This window comes from Cervus canadensis, chromosome 5, assembly GCF_019320065.1.
Source record: "Cervus canadensis isolate Bull #8, Minnesota chromosome 5, ASM1932006v1, whole genome shotgun sequence".
Lineage (NCBI taxonomy): Eukaryota > Metazoa > Chordata > Mammalia > Artiodactyla > Cervidae > Cervus > Cervus canadensis.
The window spans coordinates 45,747,027-45,765,581 of record NC_057390.1 but is presented as its reverse complement, the minus strand read 5'-3'; the positions used below and the strand labels follow the sequence as shown (position 1 = coordinate 45,765,581).

General features: G+C 47.0%; 1 protein-coding gene across 1 annotated transcript; it reads left to right on the top strand.

Annotated features, from left to right (window-relative positions):
• The first annotated feature begins 8,831 nt into the window (after positions 1-8,831).
• Positions 8,832-14,602, top strand: FABP1 (fatty acid binding protein 1). The gene is made up of 4 exons (XM_043468771.1): positions 8,832-9,001; positions 11,218-11,390; positions 13,596-13,688; positions 14,477-14,602. The coding sequence occupies exons 1-4, from the start codon at positions 8,935-8,937 to the stop codon at positions 14,525-14,527; spliced, it is 384 nt and encodes a 127-aa protein (XP_043324706.1). The 5' UTR covers positions 8,832-8,934; the 3' UTR covers positions 14,528-14,602.
• Positions 14,603-18,555: the final 3,953 nt, after the last annotated feature.

The following is an 18,555-nucleotide window of genomic DNA, read 5'->3' as shown; positions in this document are numbered from 1 at the left end:
CCTTCCTTGACCAGAAAATTCTTCCTTACTCTTAATTTAATCATCTCTACATTTTGAAACATCATTTAAACTTCACGCCAGTCAAAGGGCAGCTTTGACCTCTTTCACATTCTCCCGCTCAGTGAATTCCTTTGTAGATTCAAAATATAATCTGTGCAGGAACTTCATATAGTAGGTCAGCCTGTCACTTGTTGAGTGAATAGTCAAGAAGTAGATGAGTTATCTGATGCCTGTGGCTTCTGTGGGATTTGAGGCTGGGTAAAGGCCACCCTATGGCACCCCACTCCAGTACTCTTGCCTGGAAAATCCCATGGATGGAGGAGCCTGGTAGGCTGCAGTCCTTGGGGTTGCTAAGAGTTGGGCACGACTGAGTGACTTCACTTTCACGCATTGGAGAAGGAAATGGCAACCCACTCCAGTGTTCTTGCCTGGAGAATCCCAGGGATGGGGGAGCCTAGTGGACTGCCATCTATGGGGTCTCACAGAGTCGGACACGACTGAAGTGACTTAGCAGCAGCAGCAGAGGCCACCCTGGAGGAGGGAACAGAGTGGTGCACACGATCACTATGGAGCACAAGATGAGTGCTTACAGAGTGGCCCAAATGAGATATTCCAGTAAATCTAATACACGAAGGGCAGCAGATCCTAACTTTGAAGAATTAAAATTCAATAAAATATGATTTGCAGGGCACTTCTTCTGAACAAGGGCTCAGCAGTAACCTCAGGACCTTTCATTTCTTCCAAATCTTGCTTCATGCACATGGACTGTCTGGTTATTTGATCTAGAGCAATAGGACATTTCTAAACCGACAGTAACCCAGCCATCAATGACTCAAGAGGTCAATAGCACCTAGCCTGTTGTCTTATCAACATTTTCTAGACTCATGCTCCATGGAAAGTGCAATGCTAATCTCTGGTTTAGAAGAATTTTGGGGGGATTAACCAAGATACTAATTTTAAAATTACAGTATGGGAGGGCAATTTGAGGGAGAATGGATACATGTATATGTACAGCTGAGTCCCTTCACTATTCGTCTAAAAGTATCACAACATTGTCAGTTGGCTATACCCTAACACAAAATAAAAAGTTCAAAGAATTATAATATGGAAATAATAAAAGTCAAAAACATAAGCTTTAGGGGTCAAACACCTGGGGTTCATGCTCCTATTTGGCAGCTTCCTATTTGGATAGCCATTACTAACCACTTCTCACTTTAGTCCTCTCATCTGAAAAATGGGAATAATAATGCTTACCCTAGAGTATTGTTTTGAAGATACAGTAATCATTTTCATTTTTTTTTAATTGGGATATAGTTGCTTTACAATGTTGTGTTAGTTTTTACTGTGTTGCAAAGTGAATCAGCCATATTTATAAACACATCTCCTCTTTTCTGGATTTCCTTCCCATTTATGTCACCACAGAGCACTGTGCTGAGTTCCCTGTGCTCTACGGTAGGTTCTCGTTAGTCATCTATTTTATACACAGTAGTGTATATATGTCAGTCCCAACCTCCCATTTTATCCCACCCCTCCCCTTCTCTCCGTGGTGTCCACACATCTGTTCTCTATATCTGTGTCTCTGTTTCAGCTTTGCAAATAGGTCATCTGTACCATTTTTCTAGATTCCACATGTATGTGTTAATATACAATATTTGTTTTTCTCTTCCTGACTTACTTCACTCTGTATGGCAGGTTCTAGGTCCATTCACAGAGAAAGCATGTACTTAGTCAACTAGTGGAAGGTGCATTTTATCACTGTTGATGTCATAGAATTCATGGAACTGAATAGAAATCACGAAAGAAGTTGTCGATCTAGAGGAGCTGAGCCCCCAGGAGGGCTACATGGAGAGGGACTGTAGAGCTCAGCCTTGAGCAGTGTCAAGAGAGTGACCATTCTGACCCTAAATGGCTGATGATTCACAGCCCAAAGACACAGAGAATGCAGCGCTGGAGGGTGGGGGTGTTAAGGGTTGGTCAAGGGTTGCCTGGGGAGAGCTTTCTTTTTGAAGTGCCAGGCTGACTGACTTTGAAGCCAACTGGAAGCTTCCAACACTCAGAGGGCAAGGAACACAAGGACAGGGGGACACGGGGCAAGCAAACACTGTTAGCTTTTACAGCCAACACGGGAGCTGTACAAACCAGCCTTGCAGATAAGTTCCGAGTTCTTCCTTGATTACATCAGCCCTCAAGTTAGTACTACTGCCTCCCGTGCAATTCACAAGATTTTCTGCTTTACTGTGTCACAGTAAACTCACTGTGGGCCCAAAGTGAATCACAGGAAGGACTCACTTTTCATCATAGGGATAGTCCAAAAGGTTATTGTAGAAAAGGAAATTGTATTGAATACATTTTTTCAGTATAGTCTGTGTAAGTGTGATTTCTCTTACAGGGCAAGCTACCACCCACCATTTTGTTTGGTATATTTGTCCTTGTGCCCCCCTAGTGACTTCTTCAAGCAAGCCAGACCTCTAAAAGGCCAAGGATGTTGAGTGGTTCCCATTCCAGGTACTGGACAGTTGTTATAGGAGGGCATTCTTTCTTTAACATTTATTTATGTTCCATGTCATTTATTGGACTGCATCAGGTCTTAGTCGTGGCATGTAGGATCTTTCACTGCAGGGCACAGACTCTCTGGTTGTGGCTCACAGGCTCAGTAGTTGCAGGTCGAGGGCTCTCTAGCTGTGTGGCACCAGTCCTAGAGGATGTGGGTTTCAGTAATTGCAGCGCACAGGGTTTCTCTACTTGTGGTGCATGGGCTTAATTGTTCTTCAGTATATGGGATCTTAGTTTCCCAACCAAGGGATGGAATCCGCATCCCCTGAATTGCAAGGTGGATTCTTAACCACTGGACCACCAGGGAAGTCCTAGGATGAGATTCTTTAAGGAGCTTACAATGATTGAAGAGACAGAATAGAATATGATCAGCAAGGCTTAAGAAGGTGTTTTAAACATTTTTGTCAAAGGATGTACATCCTGAAATCCCACCCAAAGGATCTGAAATAGCACGTGACAGAAACAAGAGACTTGCAGGAGCGATGACATGGCCGACGAAGCTGATATGAAGTCTTCCCTCAGGATGAACCTGCCACTTGAACCATAACCGTGTTTCCAATGTACAGTTGAGGTTACAAGAAAAGAAAGAAAAATCCCTTGATGCCAGGAGCTCCGTAGGAACTGAAAGTTGGAACAGTAAGCAGTGAGCTGAGCCTGGAGCACCTAGAGACATTACCCACTGGCCCAGGGAGATGGGAAGGAAGCTTGTCCTCAAGTTTTGCGAGTGTGTGTGCTCAGTCACATCCAACTCTTTGCAACCCCGTGGACTATAGCCCACCAGGCTCCTCTGTCTATGGGATTTCTCAGGGAAGAATACCGGAGTGGGTTGTCATGTCCTCCTCCAGGGGATCTTCGAGACCCAGGGATCGAACTTTCATTGTTTCCTGCATTGGCAGCAAGGATTTTTTAAACACTGAACCACCTGGGAAGCCCTGTCCTCAAGTCAGATCAACATAAAAGTTGGTCTTGAGCGGAGATACCTCTGGACACCCAGCAGAAGCAGATGCAAAGTGCTGTGACCCCCCATCTGATAAGAGCGTCACATCCCTGAAGGTGACACAGGTTGACAGTGTTTTCAGGATACAGAGACTGTCAGGATCATTCAACAGATAAGTAAGTGGAGCCCCAGAGAAGCTCAGGGCTTTTGTTCAAGGTCACACATCTGTTAGCAAGGAGAGCTAGACCCAAACTCAAGTCCTTCCCCTCCTGTAGCCCTACCTCTAAAGAAGTATGGCTCACATGGCATCTCCCAAAACACCCAGGAAATTGGGCAAACTGGAGCTGCAGGCATCCTGGGGTCAGATCTAAGTGCAGAGGAGCCTGGCCTCAAATGAATGGCGGTCATATTCTGGCTACCAAAAGGCTGTCCCTACTTCCATGCCTCCACGCTGCTCATCTGAGTAGGGAAAGTAAGGAGGAAGAATGTCTGGTGGGGCTCAGAGGGGGCTGCAGTCTCTGAGTGGACAAAAATCAGACGCTGAGACCGTGAAATAGGAGTCTTTTTTTTTTTTCTTATTGGAAGCCACTTGAACTTTGTCATCGAAATTGGACTTATCTCCTCTTGTGTTTACTTAGCTCGTGGGCGAGAAATGTCATTACCCTTTTTGATTTTATGGAAAACCATTTACAAGTGTTAAATTTTGCTATGGCCACTAATCTCTGTGGCTTCAAGACACACACACACCCCCACCCCCCACAGTCTAGCCAAGAACAGGTTATCGAGAGTCTGAGAGTCTCCCTGTCTTGGATCTGGGGGAGGGAAGAAGCCCTTGCTTCATACCTGTAGTCTTGGTCCACATGCCTCTGTCAGGCTGTCTCTGAGTGGGGGCTGTAGGGTCTCCAGCAGCTAGGCCAGCCCCTTGCCCAGTCTCTGAGCCGGTCATGCTCAGTGCTGCCTGGATGGGGAGGCAGGGAATGCCGGGCAGGTGGAAGGTTTGCAGGGAATTGGTTCTTAGGCACTGCTCTCCCTCAGACACCAGAAAAGGTAGCCAATCCAGGCTTCCTGAGAGGTCTCTGGGGTTGATACTGTTCTACCCTATGAAGAAACTTTGATGATGCTCTGGCCCCCTCTCCACCTTGGAGCCCACTGAGCAGCACTCTGGGTGTGGCATTTGACGTTCATGGTCAAGGGGAGAGAGTCCAGAGGTGGAATTTATGTCAGGTATCCCTTTTCGAGGAGGGGTGTTAGGCAGGCATGACTGCATATGACAGTGTGGTGTGTCCAGGGCACTGCCATTGGTCCTCCCAGATAGAGCAGGGAAGGTTTTGAGGTGGGAGGAGGTCTCAGGTATAAATGAATTTAGCCCAAGGCTCAACCACCGCACAGTCATTAGACAGAAACATGCCAGCTATCAGCCTGTGGGCATTAGCCTACATGTGCTTCCCTGATGGCTTGCTGGTAAAGAATCCGCCTGTCAATGCAGGAGATTTGGGTTTGATTCCTGAGTTTGGAAGATCCCAGGGAGAAGGAAATGGCAACCCACTCCAGTACTCTTGCCTGGAGAATCCCATGAAGAGAGGAGTTTGGTGGGCTACAGTCCCCGGGGTTGCAGAGAGTCAGGTATGACTGAGCAACTGAACAACAATAGCCTATGTAACCCAGATGCCAGCAGAGATTGGATGGTCCTCTGGGATTTGAACAAAACTAGCTTGAATTTCTCCTAAACCCAACCTAAGATCTTGGGAGATCCCTGAGGAAATGCATCCCTTGGCCACTGGTCTTCCTGGTACCGTTTTCAGTACCAGATACTGTTCTGAGTATTTCTTGCTTTCAGTACCAGGTGGCGTTCTCAGTACTTCTTGTTTTCACTGTGCTGTCTTGGCGCCATCACATCAACCCAGAAGTGAAGCTCAGCCCCTCATTATTTTCCTCTTGCACATCTATTGATGCAAGAATTATGCTTTACTGAAACATGGAGGCAGCTGGCGAGAGAATTAAAGAAAGATGGATGGGGATTCACTTGGCAGCAAACAAGCAGCTTCAGATTCAACATCAGTCCTCCTAGAAACCTCCCTGTGCCTGGGAGTGCCTTATTGACCTGTCACCCCATACCCTCTTACTGGCCCCTCTCCTTTCTGCATGCTGCCCTGCTCTCCTCTCTCCAGCCATCCGGGAAGGAGAAAGAAGATGCAACCAGTGTCTCTCTCTCCATCTCCTGATCAGCACAGCCCTGCTTCATCATCTCAGCCTCACTGAACACCTCCCCAGCTCCCTTGCTCTCTCTCCAAAGCAGCTTATCTGATCATTTTCTCTCTCTTATTCACACACACACACAGTTTCCTCTCTGAGACGAATTCTGATTCCAGTTCTTAAGATAATGGATTTTACTTCTTTGTGTGTATGTGTGTGTGTGTGTGTGTTCAGCTGCTTCAGTCCTGTCCAACTCTTTGAGACCCCATGGTCTATAGGGCATCAGGCTCCTCTGTCCATGGGATTCTCCAGGCAAGAATACTGGACTGGGTTGCCATGCCCTTCTCCATTTACTTTCTTATATATCCCACCCCCCAAAAAAATCATCGTCCCACCTGGTGGAGACCCTCAGTACAATGAGACATATTTAAGGAACCTAAGGTTTCCCCCAGTGACTCAGATGGTAAAGAATCTGCCTGTAGTGCAGGAGACTTGGGTTTGATCCCGGGTCAGGTTGGGAGGATTCCCTCGAGGAGGGCATGGCAACCCACTCCAGTATTTTTGCCTGGAGGATTCCATGAACAGAGGAACCTGGCGGGCTGCAGTCCATAGGGTGGCAAAGGGTTGGACACAAGTAAGTGACTCACACAATCAAGGTTCAGAACAAGACAAGAGGAGGCTGTGCCGGCATCCTCTCTGAGCCATTTCCCCCACTTCCATGCCAGGGCCAGGGCATTCGTGGTGACTAAAAATGGCTGTGAGTTCTCAGCATACAAGTCTGCTGCTTAACGTTCTCCAGGGACCGTCCTGACTTGCAGCCTGGAAAGCATGTTGTGTCCCAGGCACTGTCAGAGGGAGGGCAGAACAGAGCCTGCCTCTGCACTTGGAGGGAAAGGTTTACTGGTGCCAGATCCCCAGGCACATCAGCTGCTACCCTCTGCCCACACTGTTCGGTAGGTAGTGATCTCCCTGTGGCAGGACGTATGCTAATGCACCTGCCAGGAAAGCCAGAGCTGGGCTCTGGCATGAGCACAAGGACTTCTAAGGTGCTCTGCTGGATCAACAAGTCTGAACTCTGGAAGTTTGGCAAAGTATTGTGAGAGGGCTGGAGATAAGGGAACGCACCTCTACGTGGGCTGACACACCCTGTTAGTCTTGCTCTGGGGCACCGGTGTCCCCCGTCATGAGTCCTCAGCTACTCATGGGCCCCCTACCTCATGCACAGTCAGAATCTGAGGGCTTCTAGGCTTGCAGAGCGGATGGGCCAGCAGCCCAGCAAGTTCTGGGGTGCAGAATTCTGGTGGGGAGGGCTGCCAGTTTGGCAGATGAGAAAGTGAGCACCTTGGTGACTGTGCTACAGGTAGGACCAGATAGGATCCCCCAGCAGCGGAGAGAACTATCCAGCAAACAGAGAGAGCTCTGTCTGCAATCTCCCACCATCCACTCAGACTCAAGCTGGAATGGCAGACGAAACTGCAGAGAAGGGAGAGAGACTGACACGGGTGGGAAGCAGTCACTGGCTCTTGGACCTGGGGTCCACAGTACCAACCCTATTCACATCCACTCATGCTAAACTTTCAGCCAGGAGCAAATCTGTTAGATACACACACACACACACACACACACACACACACACACACACACACACACAAATCTCTTGGCTGCCCAGCGCCAACGATTCAGTGGTTTGATAGGGTGGACCAACCTGACTACTCTATCTCTCGTTTTTGTTTAACGAGAAACAACGCGGCCTCATTGTCTGCTGACCGTTTCTGTTTGCTGACTCATCATTCACTGGACGTTGACTACGTGCCTATGTGCTGGGAATACCAAAGAAAAGGTACAGTGGAAAAGAAGACTTAGAGAAAAAAAAATCCCAGTAGGAATGAGAATATAGATATTTGCAACGTGATCTCTGAGCCCAGAGTATTCACAGAGAAGGTGATCAAGGGGAGAAGAAAAGAGAGGCCCCGTGAAAGCCAACAGGGAGGCAGGGATACCCCAATAGGTTCAGTTGATCCAGGAGGTCCTTCCCTCTTCTTTCTCCTAACTTGTCTCTGGCTAATTAAATGCATCTCAATTTCTACATGTCTGATTTAAAGGTATTCTTTCACACTTCCAAAAGGAGACTGTGTACCCATGGTCATCAAGGAGGGATTCCCAGAATACAAAGCAGCTCTAGGGGCTGATGACAGGTTTGTGTGAAGATAAAGATGGGAAGACTTTATGGACATAGTGGGGATGGACTGAGAGAGTAGCACTGACATATATATATACACTACCATGTGCAAAATAGACAGCTAATGGGAAGCTGCTGTATAGTACAGGGAGCTCAGCTCAGTGCTCTGTGATAACCTAGAGGGGTGGGCTTGAGAAAGAGGGGACATATGTGTACTTACAGCCGATTCATGATATGGTCCAGCAACATAGTGTACAGTATGTAAACTAACATAATATTATAAAGCAATTATCCTCTAATAAATTAATTTAAAAATTTGTTTTTTTAAAGATGGGAAGAGATGGTAAGGTTATGTAACTAAAGTGAGATTTTGAGACTGAAGGGATTCCTTGGCATTTTTCCTGGAGCTTCTAGATTTAGACCCCAACACACACACATACACACACACACACACGTGTATATGTGTATATGTGAACATGCACACACATGCAGGTTTGTGTGTATAGGTATATATGGGCTTCTCTGGTGGCTCAGGGGTAAAGAATCTGCCTGCCAATGCAGGAGACCGGGGTTCGATCCCTAGGTTGGGAAGATCCCCTGGAGAAGGAAATGGCAACCCACTTCAGTATTCTTACCTGGGAAATCCCATGGACAGAGGAAGCTGGTGGGCTACAATCCACGGGGTCGCAAAGAGTCAGAAACAACTGAGCAACTAAACAACAACAATAGGAATGTATGTGCACACACACACACACACACACACACACACACATTTTACAGAAAGTAGCACCTTAAAGTCTGCAGGGTTGTAGGGCTTTGTACCTGATTGACACTCACCAATGTTTGCTGAATTGGAGCAATCCGCTGCCAGGCCCATCCTGTTTTTTTATCGTTGACCATTGCTCTCAAGAGTTAATGTTTGACCCTGGCCATAAAGGAGATGACAGCTGATGACTTGTGACCGACTTTTGGAGGGGAAGGAGCCCCCTATAAATTAGCCCACACTGGCCCATACTGGCAGCCCTGCCAGAAGAGCTGGTGGATCAGCTGTGAAGAAAGCCTCTCCACCACCATGAACTTCTCCGGCAAGTACCAAGTCCAGACCCAGGAGAACTATGAGGCCTTCATGAAGGCAGTCGGTGAGTGCTGGGCCGAGGCTGGGATCATGGCCATGAAGGCTTGGCCCTGCGAGTGGTGGCCAGTCAGGGTCCTAAAGTCAGACAGGAGGAGCAGTTCAAGCTTCATACAGATTTGGAATCATGTTCTGCAGGTTTCTTGTGCAATTTTGGGCTATTCCTCCCTGGACAAGACTATACCTTAGGCAAGTGGAAATGGCACTGAACTAAGATCTGATCTAGATTGAAGCCACCTCCATGGCTACCTCACTGAGTGACCGTGTTCATTCACTCATTCATTCCTTTCTTCATTCTTCTAACAAACTCTTATTCAAGGCCAACCACACGCTGAGCAGAGTGCTGTGCTGAGCAGATACCACAGAGACAGATAACAGTGAGCCGCATTTCCAAGGTCACAATTTATAGAGAGAAGAAAGAGAAGAAATGAATGCAACACAGCCTCTTCTAACGTGTCTTGAGTGTTGACTCAGTGCCAGGTCTCGTGCTAAAGCCCCAGATGGGCAACTTCCTGTTGTTAGCCTCCTCTCACTCAGTCATGTCCAACTCTTTTCAACCCCATGGACTGTAGCCCACCAGGTTCTTCTGTCCATGGAATTCTCCAGGCAAGAATACTGGAGTGGGTTGCCATTCCCTTCTCCAAGGGATCTTCTGGACCCAGGGATCAAACCTGGGTCTCCTGTATTGCAGGCAGATTCTTTACTGTATGAGCCACCAGGTTGAGTCCTCACCATTAACTCTGAGCTCGGCACTATTATTTTTCCTATTTTACAGGCAAGGCAATGAAGGCCTTGAAAGAGCAACTAATGCCAACTGGGGTCACACAGATCATAATCCCAAACTGAGTTGAGATATAAAGCCAACACTGGTTCCCAGGGACCCCACTTTAAATCCTTGTCACCCACTCACCCCACTGAGTCACTTACAGGAGGATGTGGTGCCTGTGGGAGGGTGTCAGGGGAAGGCTTGGTAGGAGCGAAGGTGAGCCTTGGGCCTTGAGAGATGAGAAAGTGTCCCCTGGGGACTGGAGGAGGATATTGTGCTCCAGGGGGAGGAAGCAAATGGGGTGGGGAGACAAGGAAGAGTGCTGAGCAGGAGACGGTGGGGAAGATAGCAAAGGCAGAGATGGGAAGCATTCTGGGGTGGCTGAGAGCTGGGATCTTCTCCTCTAGGACACAACACAACACCTCTTGTCTCTGTATCCCTCACCTGGCAACAGGAGCCTCCCCATCACTATCAGTGCACCCGGTTTTCCTGAGCCTCAGTTCATATGACAGCACAGACACACTCTGATATTCATCACACTCTGTCCCCGGAGAAGGGACTCCTGGTCCATCTTCCTTAAAAGCCTTGACGGCAGAAGTGGAGGTAGGGATGGGGGGCATAGGCTTGCCAGGCACGATCCTGCAGCCTATTCTTGTCCGTGAATAGTTTTTTAATTCATTTATTTTGTATTGGAGGATAACTGCTTTACAATGTAGTGTTGGTTTCTGTCATATGTCAGCATGAATCAGCCATAAGTGTATGTATATCCCTTCCCTCTTGAATCTCCCTCCCATCCTGGCATAATTTTTAAGAGCTTCCCTTTCACTCTCAGGAGGGACCTGACTTGGGAGGCAAGCTGATGGTCACCCTGAGTGTGGAGGAAAAAATACTTGCACTCTAAAAGCAAAGTCTCCGAGCTTTAAACAGGGAGGATGGAGTAGGGAGAGCGAGTAAGAAGCAGGTGCTCAGCTAAGGAAAGCTTCCCCGGGGCAGAGAAGTGATTTTTTCTTTTTTTAACAAACCAAACTGGCAAGATAGTGGGCACCTGAGGTCAGGCCAAATCAGGCCACTGACCTTCGCTTTCAGAGGTCAAAGCTCAGTTTGCTCACAGGGCTCCAGGAAGTGCCACGGCCTCAGGGATCTCTCCTCCCCCTTCTCACCACAGGGTTTCTCTTGTGACCGCCAACTTGCAGGTCCCACCTCTGCTGTTTGGTGGCTCAGTCATGTCCGACTCTTTCCATCCCCATGGACTGTAGGCCACCAGGCTCCTCTGTCCATGGGACTCTCCAGGCAAGAATACTGGGATGGGTAACCATTTCCTTCTCCAGGTGATCTTCCCAACCCAGGGATCTAACCCGGGTCTCCTGCATTGAAGGCAGATTCTTTACTGACTGAGCCACCAGGGATGCCCCACTCCCACTTCTACCCACCTCTAAACCTTCAATGCTTCCCTCCAGGAATGCCCGATGACGTCATCCAGAAGGGAAAGGATATCAAGGGGGTGTCGGAAATCGTGCAGAATGGGAAGCACTTCAAGTTCACCATCACCGCTGGCTCCAAAGTGATCCAGAATGAGTTCACCTTGGGGGAGGAGTGTGAGATGGAGTTCATGACTGGGGAGAAGATCAAGGTAAGAGTCGCCCCCTCCAGCCACCCTCTGCTTCCAGAACTTTTCCTGGAGCCTGGCCCCAGGCTTCCTCCCTCAAGGCTCCCAGCTCACAATTCCTACTGCTGAGACCCTATCTCTGAACCCCCAGCTGGGGTGGAAAGGCAGAGAGATAGCAGAAACCAAGACAATACTGTCTCCACATGGTTCAGTGGATAAAGAATCCACCTACAATGCAGGGGACATTGGAGACGCAGGCTCGATCCCTGGGTCAGGAAGATCCCCTAGAGTAAGAAATGGCCACCCACTCCAGTATTCATGTCTGGGAAATCCCATGGACAGAGGAGCCTGGCGGGCTACAGTCCATGGTGTTACAGAGTCAGACACAACTGAGTGACTAAACACACAAGCAAAAAATACAATATTGTAAATAAATTATCCTCCAATTAAAAATAAATAAATAAACCAGCTCTTAAGAAAGAAGCTCTTAGGGGAGGTGTCAGTTTCCTGGGACCTCCTGGAGGAGCTCTGGCCTGAGAATCTATTATTGTCGTTCAGTTGCTCAGTCACATCTGACTCTTTGTGACCCCATGGACTTCAGCACACTCAGCTTCCCTGTCCTTCACTATCTCCCTGAGTTTGCTCAAACTCATGTCCTTTGAAGTCAGTGATGCCATCCAACCATCTCATCTTCTGTCGCCCCCTTTTCTTCTTGCCTTCAATCTTTCCCAGCATCAGGGTGTTTTCCAAAGAGTTGGCTCTTCACCTCAGGTGGCCAAAGTATTGGAGTTTCAGCTTCAGCATTAGTCCTTCCAGTGAATATGCAGGACTGATTTCCTTTAGGATTGACTGGTTTGATCTCCTTGCATTCCAAGGGACTCTCAAGAGTCTTCTCCAGCACTATAGTTCAAAAGCATCAATTCTTTGGCACTCAGCCTTCTTTATGGTCCAACTCTAATATCCATACATGACTACTGGAAAAACCATAGCTTTGACTAGAGGAGAATCTGAGCTCTCCCATATGGAGGGTATGGGGGAACCAGGCCCAGAGCAGGAGTCTAAAAGATTCAGATTCTCCCAGGCCCAGAAACAGGCAAATGGGAGTCAGTGCAAAACCTTAGCAGAGCCCTAAGTTCATCCCTGATCCTAAGGAAATGGCTTTGCCAAGCCTAGAGCTGGTGGTCATGGGGAGAGACTTCCTGAAGGAGGTGCTGGCTATACCAGAGAACCAAGGCCCCAGACAGGCCTTCAGATCAAGCCTTGCAGGTTGGTCAGTGACCCCTGGTCTTCACTACCTCATCTGTGAAATGGGCACAGTCACTTCCCAGAGCAAAGACAGTGGATAAGCTAGCATCACCTCTACTGGGCTGTGGATAAGGTATTCAAGCTGAGGGGTAGGATGTGTGAGTGGTGGGCAGGCGGTGGCAGGGAGATCCAGGCAAGGGGGTGCCCCTCACAAAGAGTCTCTATTCCTCCCTCCCAAACCCCACAAGCCAATACTAGCATCACCAATACCACTGAGCAGAGATCCCCACTCCTCTACCCCAGTATCCCCTGACCCCAGAAAACTTTGTGGATCTGTCTCAGCACAACCATTGGTCTTTTTTTTTTTTTTTAATCTTTTCTAGTGACTCTTGACTTCTGCTTCCCCAGATAAAACATTACAGGTCAGGAAACCTATGATAAATTTTAGAAGGGAAACTCTCTTATACGCCTACAGTAAGGGGCAAGCTGTCATGGCCCTTTCCAGCTGTCCATTTTGGAGGCAAATTTTAACCTTGGCCAGTATCTTCTGCTCCCTGCTGGGTTTCTGTTACCTCTTCCTGCATGTGTGAAAAGGAGACCACAAGAGGAAAGATGAAGGTGCTAGAAGGAATAACATAAGGTAACACAAAACCAAGACAGTTGTTCTCCCAAATGGCCAGTGTTTTGAATCTTACTACTTCCTCCCTCCATTAACTTGGAAAATTGTTACTTGACTTTAGTGTTTGATTTGAGACCACTTAGCCATCTTATGCTGACTCATGGATCACAGCCCATAAATGAAAAGTCTGACAAAAGAAGCCCTGCCGTTTTCTTCAGTTCTTACATGACCTCACTTGTGTTCAGAGCCAGGGAAGGGGGTTTGGTTGCTGTAAGCAGAGTCCCATGCCGGGGAGCCAACCTCATTAGCAAGAGTTACTCCCTCTTGGACCCCTCCTCACAGGCTATTTCTTCTGTCCCCTACAGGCGGTGGTTCAGCTGGAAGGTGATAATAAACTGGTGACAACTTTCAAAGGCGTCAAGTCTGTGACTGAATTCAATGGTGACACTGTCACCAGTGTAAGTCTGCGCTCTCAGCTTGGGCGTCCTAGTACTTGGGGCTGGGTGGGGAGGTGGATAGTGGGGGAGCAGGGGAGACGTGAAGAGCAGTGACTATTTCCTGTGGTCAGTCTCTGCTACTACTTCCTGAGCATCCTTTGTGCCCCAGGCAGTTTCCACACATTTTCTCAAATCTTCCCACCAATGCTGAATTTCCTAAATATGGAAACTGAGGCAGCATACAGCCAGGAGATGGCAGGGCTAGGGTTCCTCTGAACTGGATATCCATGGTGATACACTGCACAACCCTAGAAGGAGCCACTCTCATTACAGACAGACGGGCTTTGTATGTTTCTTACCATCTTGCAATGAATGATAATAAGGCACCTGTGGGAAAGGAAATGGCAACCTACTCCAGTATTCTTGCCTGGAGAATCCCGTGGATAGAGGAGCCTGGCAGGCTACAGTCCATGGGGTCACAAAGAATCAGACACAAGTTAGAGAATGAGCAGGAGCAAGAAGTATTCAATGAAATGTTGAGAAATTGGATTGGATTGAACTGGTTTGGATGGTCTTGCTCTAAGTCACTGATGTAGAAAGGAATTCTGTAAAAGGCAGGACAGCTCTGAATGTGAAGAAGTGACAAAGACTTGGCATGGGATTTTAGAAAAGATTGCCTATCCTTCCTCCGGTCCTATAGAGAACAGAGGCGTCTCTGAGTTGCTGCATATATTAGCATACTGGGGCTTAACTATTCTTTATAATTATACATCAGATGAACATTTCATGATTTCTTTTCTGGCTTTCAGACCATGACGAAGGGCGACATTGTCTTCAAGAGAGTCAGCAAGAGAATTTAGACAAAGTCTGCATTTCGTATTCTTTTAGCGTGTACAACTAATGTAATAAAGTGAACTTTGTTTTAAGAAAAAAAATGTCTTCTTTTTGCTTAAAGGAGGAAAGGGAAAGGGAGGTAAAGGAGAGAGACTGAGAGAGAAGTGGACCTGGTGTTGCCTCTCTCTCTCTTCTTTTAATATTTATTTTTGTTTATTTGGCTTCATCAGCTTAGTTGCGGCATGCAACATGTGGGATCCAGTCTCCTGACCACGAATCAAACCTGGGCCCCCTGCATTGGGAATCTTAGCCACTGGACCACCAGGGAAGTCCCCAAAATGTCCTTTCTTCTTGATGGCTTTTCCTTAATGGGGTTCTTGAACACTGATCACCTCTAGTTTTGTAAAACTTGATCATCTACATATTACATCCTGCAGGGTTAAGTCTGATTCTCACCCTGAAAGCAGACCCCAGGCTGTCCACTCAGGCAGTCCTATAAGGAACACATGTAGCCGGATCTGTAGACCAGCCCTGGAATGACATGTCCCGCCGGACAGCCACACAGCAAGGAGCTGGAGCATGAGGCTGTGTGGTGGACTAGGTCACTCCCGTGGGGACAGAGAGACCAGGATCGCTGGACAGGCAAAGGAAAGCCATGCCCACAAGTGTGGCCTTAGCAGCCCCACCAGCCTCACCCACCTAGGGACATAAACAAAAGGAGCAGGCCCTGAACCACCCAGTGGACAATTCTCCCTCTAGGGGGCGCCAGAAGTGGACAGAGGAACCTCAAGTAGAAAGTCCTTCTGGGCTGTGGGCAGAAGCAGATTAAGGGAGAAGAGGGGTGTTTCCCCAAATGGTACCCTGTTCCAGGCTCTGGCAACTGTTATGAGTTGAGTTGCATCTCCCCAAAACTCACGTGTCAGAGTCCTAACCCTCAGCCTCTGACTGTGACCTTGTTCCACCACAGCCATTGCAGATGTAAGTAGGTAAGTTAAAATGAGGTCATGCTGAAGTAGGGTGGGCCCCTAATCCAAAATGGCTGGTATCCTTATAAAAACGGCAAATGTATGGGGACTTCAAGCTTCCCAGGTGACTCAATGGTAAAGAATCTGCCTGCCAATGCAGGAGACATGAGTTTGATCCCTGTGTTGAGAAGATCCCCTAGATCTCCTCCCCTTCCTAGAGGAGGAAATGGCAATGCACTCCAGTATTCTTACCTGGAGAATCCCATGGACAGAGGATTGTGGCAGGCCACCGTCCATGGACTTGTAAAGATTTGGACACAATTGAGTACAAGCAGAAGCAAGATGAGGGATTCCCTGGTGGTCTAGTGGTTAAGACTCCACGCTCCCAATGCAAGGGGCCTGGGTTCAATCCCTTGTCAGGGAACTAGATCTCATATGCTACAAGTAAAGATCTTGCATGCAGGCCACAACAAAGATTCCTCGTGCTAAGACCTAGCACAGTTAAATTTTTTTAAAAAAGCAGAAATTTATGGAGATGGAAACATGCACACGGGGAGTATGCCATGTGGAGACTGGAGTTATGCAACCACAAGCTGAGGAGCTAGCAGAAACCAGGAGAGAGAATGGGACAAGATCCTTTCCTACTTCCTGCGAAGGGAGCATAGCCTTGTTCACCTTGATGTTCAAGTTCTGGCCTCCAGAACTCTAAGATAACAAATGTCAGTTGTCTGAGCCAGCCAGAGAGCTGCCAAGCTCTGGAATTTCTATCTTACATCCTTCAGCTCTCATAACTGCATCCAGCCCACAGAAATCTCTCAACAAATGTACCTTGATGAGACTTAGAGAATATACTTATGGTTGCCAGGAGGAAGAGTGGGGGGAAGGGATATTTAGTGAGTTTGGGATGGACATGTACCCACTGCTGTATTTAAAATGGATAACCAACAAGGACCTTATGCACAGCACAGGGAACTCTGCTCAATGTTATGTGGCAGCCTGGATGGGAGGGAAGTTCAGGGGAGAATGGATACATGTGTATGTATGGCTGAGTTCCTCTGCTGTTCACCTAAAACTTTCACATTGTTAACCAGTCATACCCCAATACAAAATATAAAGTTTTTTTTAAATAATACATTTCCGGAAATTCACTTCTTAAAAAAAAATGTACCTTGATGAACAAATGACTCTGTCACCTTTCCCACCTTCTTTCTTCCCTTTTCTGGAGCTGAAGCCCCATTACTTTTTACTTGCATAGTATCATAGGTCATAATGGCAACTCCCTGCCTCTCTCTCTTACCTGTGAACATTTACTCCATGAACTGTCATCTTCCCTAAAAACAGCACGGGTCATAATGCATCCCAATTCACTGACTTCTACATGAGAGTCAAACTCCGTAAATGGCATCCAAGTCTCTATAACAAGGATCAGTAAACTTTTGTAAAAAGCCAAGAAGTAAATATTTTCAGTTTTGTGGGCCACCCGGTCTCTTCCACAGACCCCCAGTTCTGCTGTGGTTAACACTGAAGCAGCCACAGATGATGCCCAAACATGTGGGCGTGCCTGTGTTTTACTGAAACTTTGTTTTTGAACACTGAAATCTGAATTTCATATCATTTTCATGTGTTCTTCTTTTGACTTTTAAAAACTTTTTTAAAATTTAATTTTTTTTTTTTATTTTTAAATGTTGGTTATGCTGAATCTTTGTTGCAGTGTACAGGCTTTCTCCAGCTGCTGTATACAGGCTTAGTTGCCCTGAGGCATGTGGGATCCTAGATGCCAGACAAGGGATTGAACCCATGTTCCCTGCATTGGAAGGTGGACTCTTAACCACAGGACACCAGGGAAGTCTCTGGTTGTTTTTTTCCAACCTATTTAAACATGGAGAAATATCCTTTACTGGCACACCATGTAGAAAAAGGTGGTAGTCAGATCTGAGTCATGGACCCTATGATTAAAGTGAAGACCTCGAAATGGGAAGATTATCCTGGATTATCCCACTGGGATCAATGAAATCATAAGAGTTCTAAGTGAAAGAGGCAGGCAAGGAGGGTCAGAGAAGGAGTGATGTGCTGCTGACTGGGGATCACAAACCAAGGAATGTGGGCATTCCGGAAGAAGCACTTAGAAACTGGAAAAGACAAGACACAGATTCTTCCCCAAGAATCTCCTTATTGATTTCTTTCTGCATCCTTAAGAGAAGTAAACCTGAGATATCCAGGTTAAAGGTTGTATCTGGCCTTTAATACACGTCTGTCAATTCACTTGTGGGGCAGTGGACAAGAAGCTTAGTCTGAAGAGTAGTAATCAGAGGTCTAAATTTGTTTGGTGTGGCACTGGATGGCAGAGGTTTCAGAATGCAGAGTTCACCCTTTAATGATCTTTCTATCCATTCTGCTGTATCTATGCAGCAAACTCCACTTTTATCGATTGATAACACTACAAATTAATGCGTTCTTCTAAAGTGCAACCGATCACCATGATGTAAATATCCCCACCAAGGCCAATGGCAGGTTATCAGTGTGATGCCATGCAGAGGTAGGAAGAGGTGTGTGTGGCTGACTGTCAGCTGGTCTAGCACACCACTGCTTGTCTCTCTTCACCTCCACTTTCTTAGTAGGGGAAGGGACACCCCGACAGAAGATGGGTGGAATGCTCATGGACCACTTAGGCACTGTTCTAAGAGACCTATAATTTTTAAAACGTATCTCTTATAGTAACACTCCATGGTATGCAGAAATAATGAAACTGAAGCATGGATGAAATACCCAGTCCAAGATCATCTAGCTAATATCAGGACCACTGATAAGAACCTAATTTGTGTCAGTGTACATGATCTTAAAAACTACACTGAAGAATTCTCTAAAACTGCACTAATACAGTAGACACCAGCCACATTGGCTATTTTCGTTGAAATAAGATAGTTAAAAGTTCAGTTCTTCACTCATACTAGATGCATTTCAAGTTCTCAGTTGTCCCATGTTGCTAGTGGCTACTGTATTGGACACAGATAAAATACATTTCCATCATGACAGAGAGTTCTATTAGCACTGCTCTAAACAGACTGACAGAAAGAAAGAAGCCGCACACA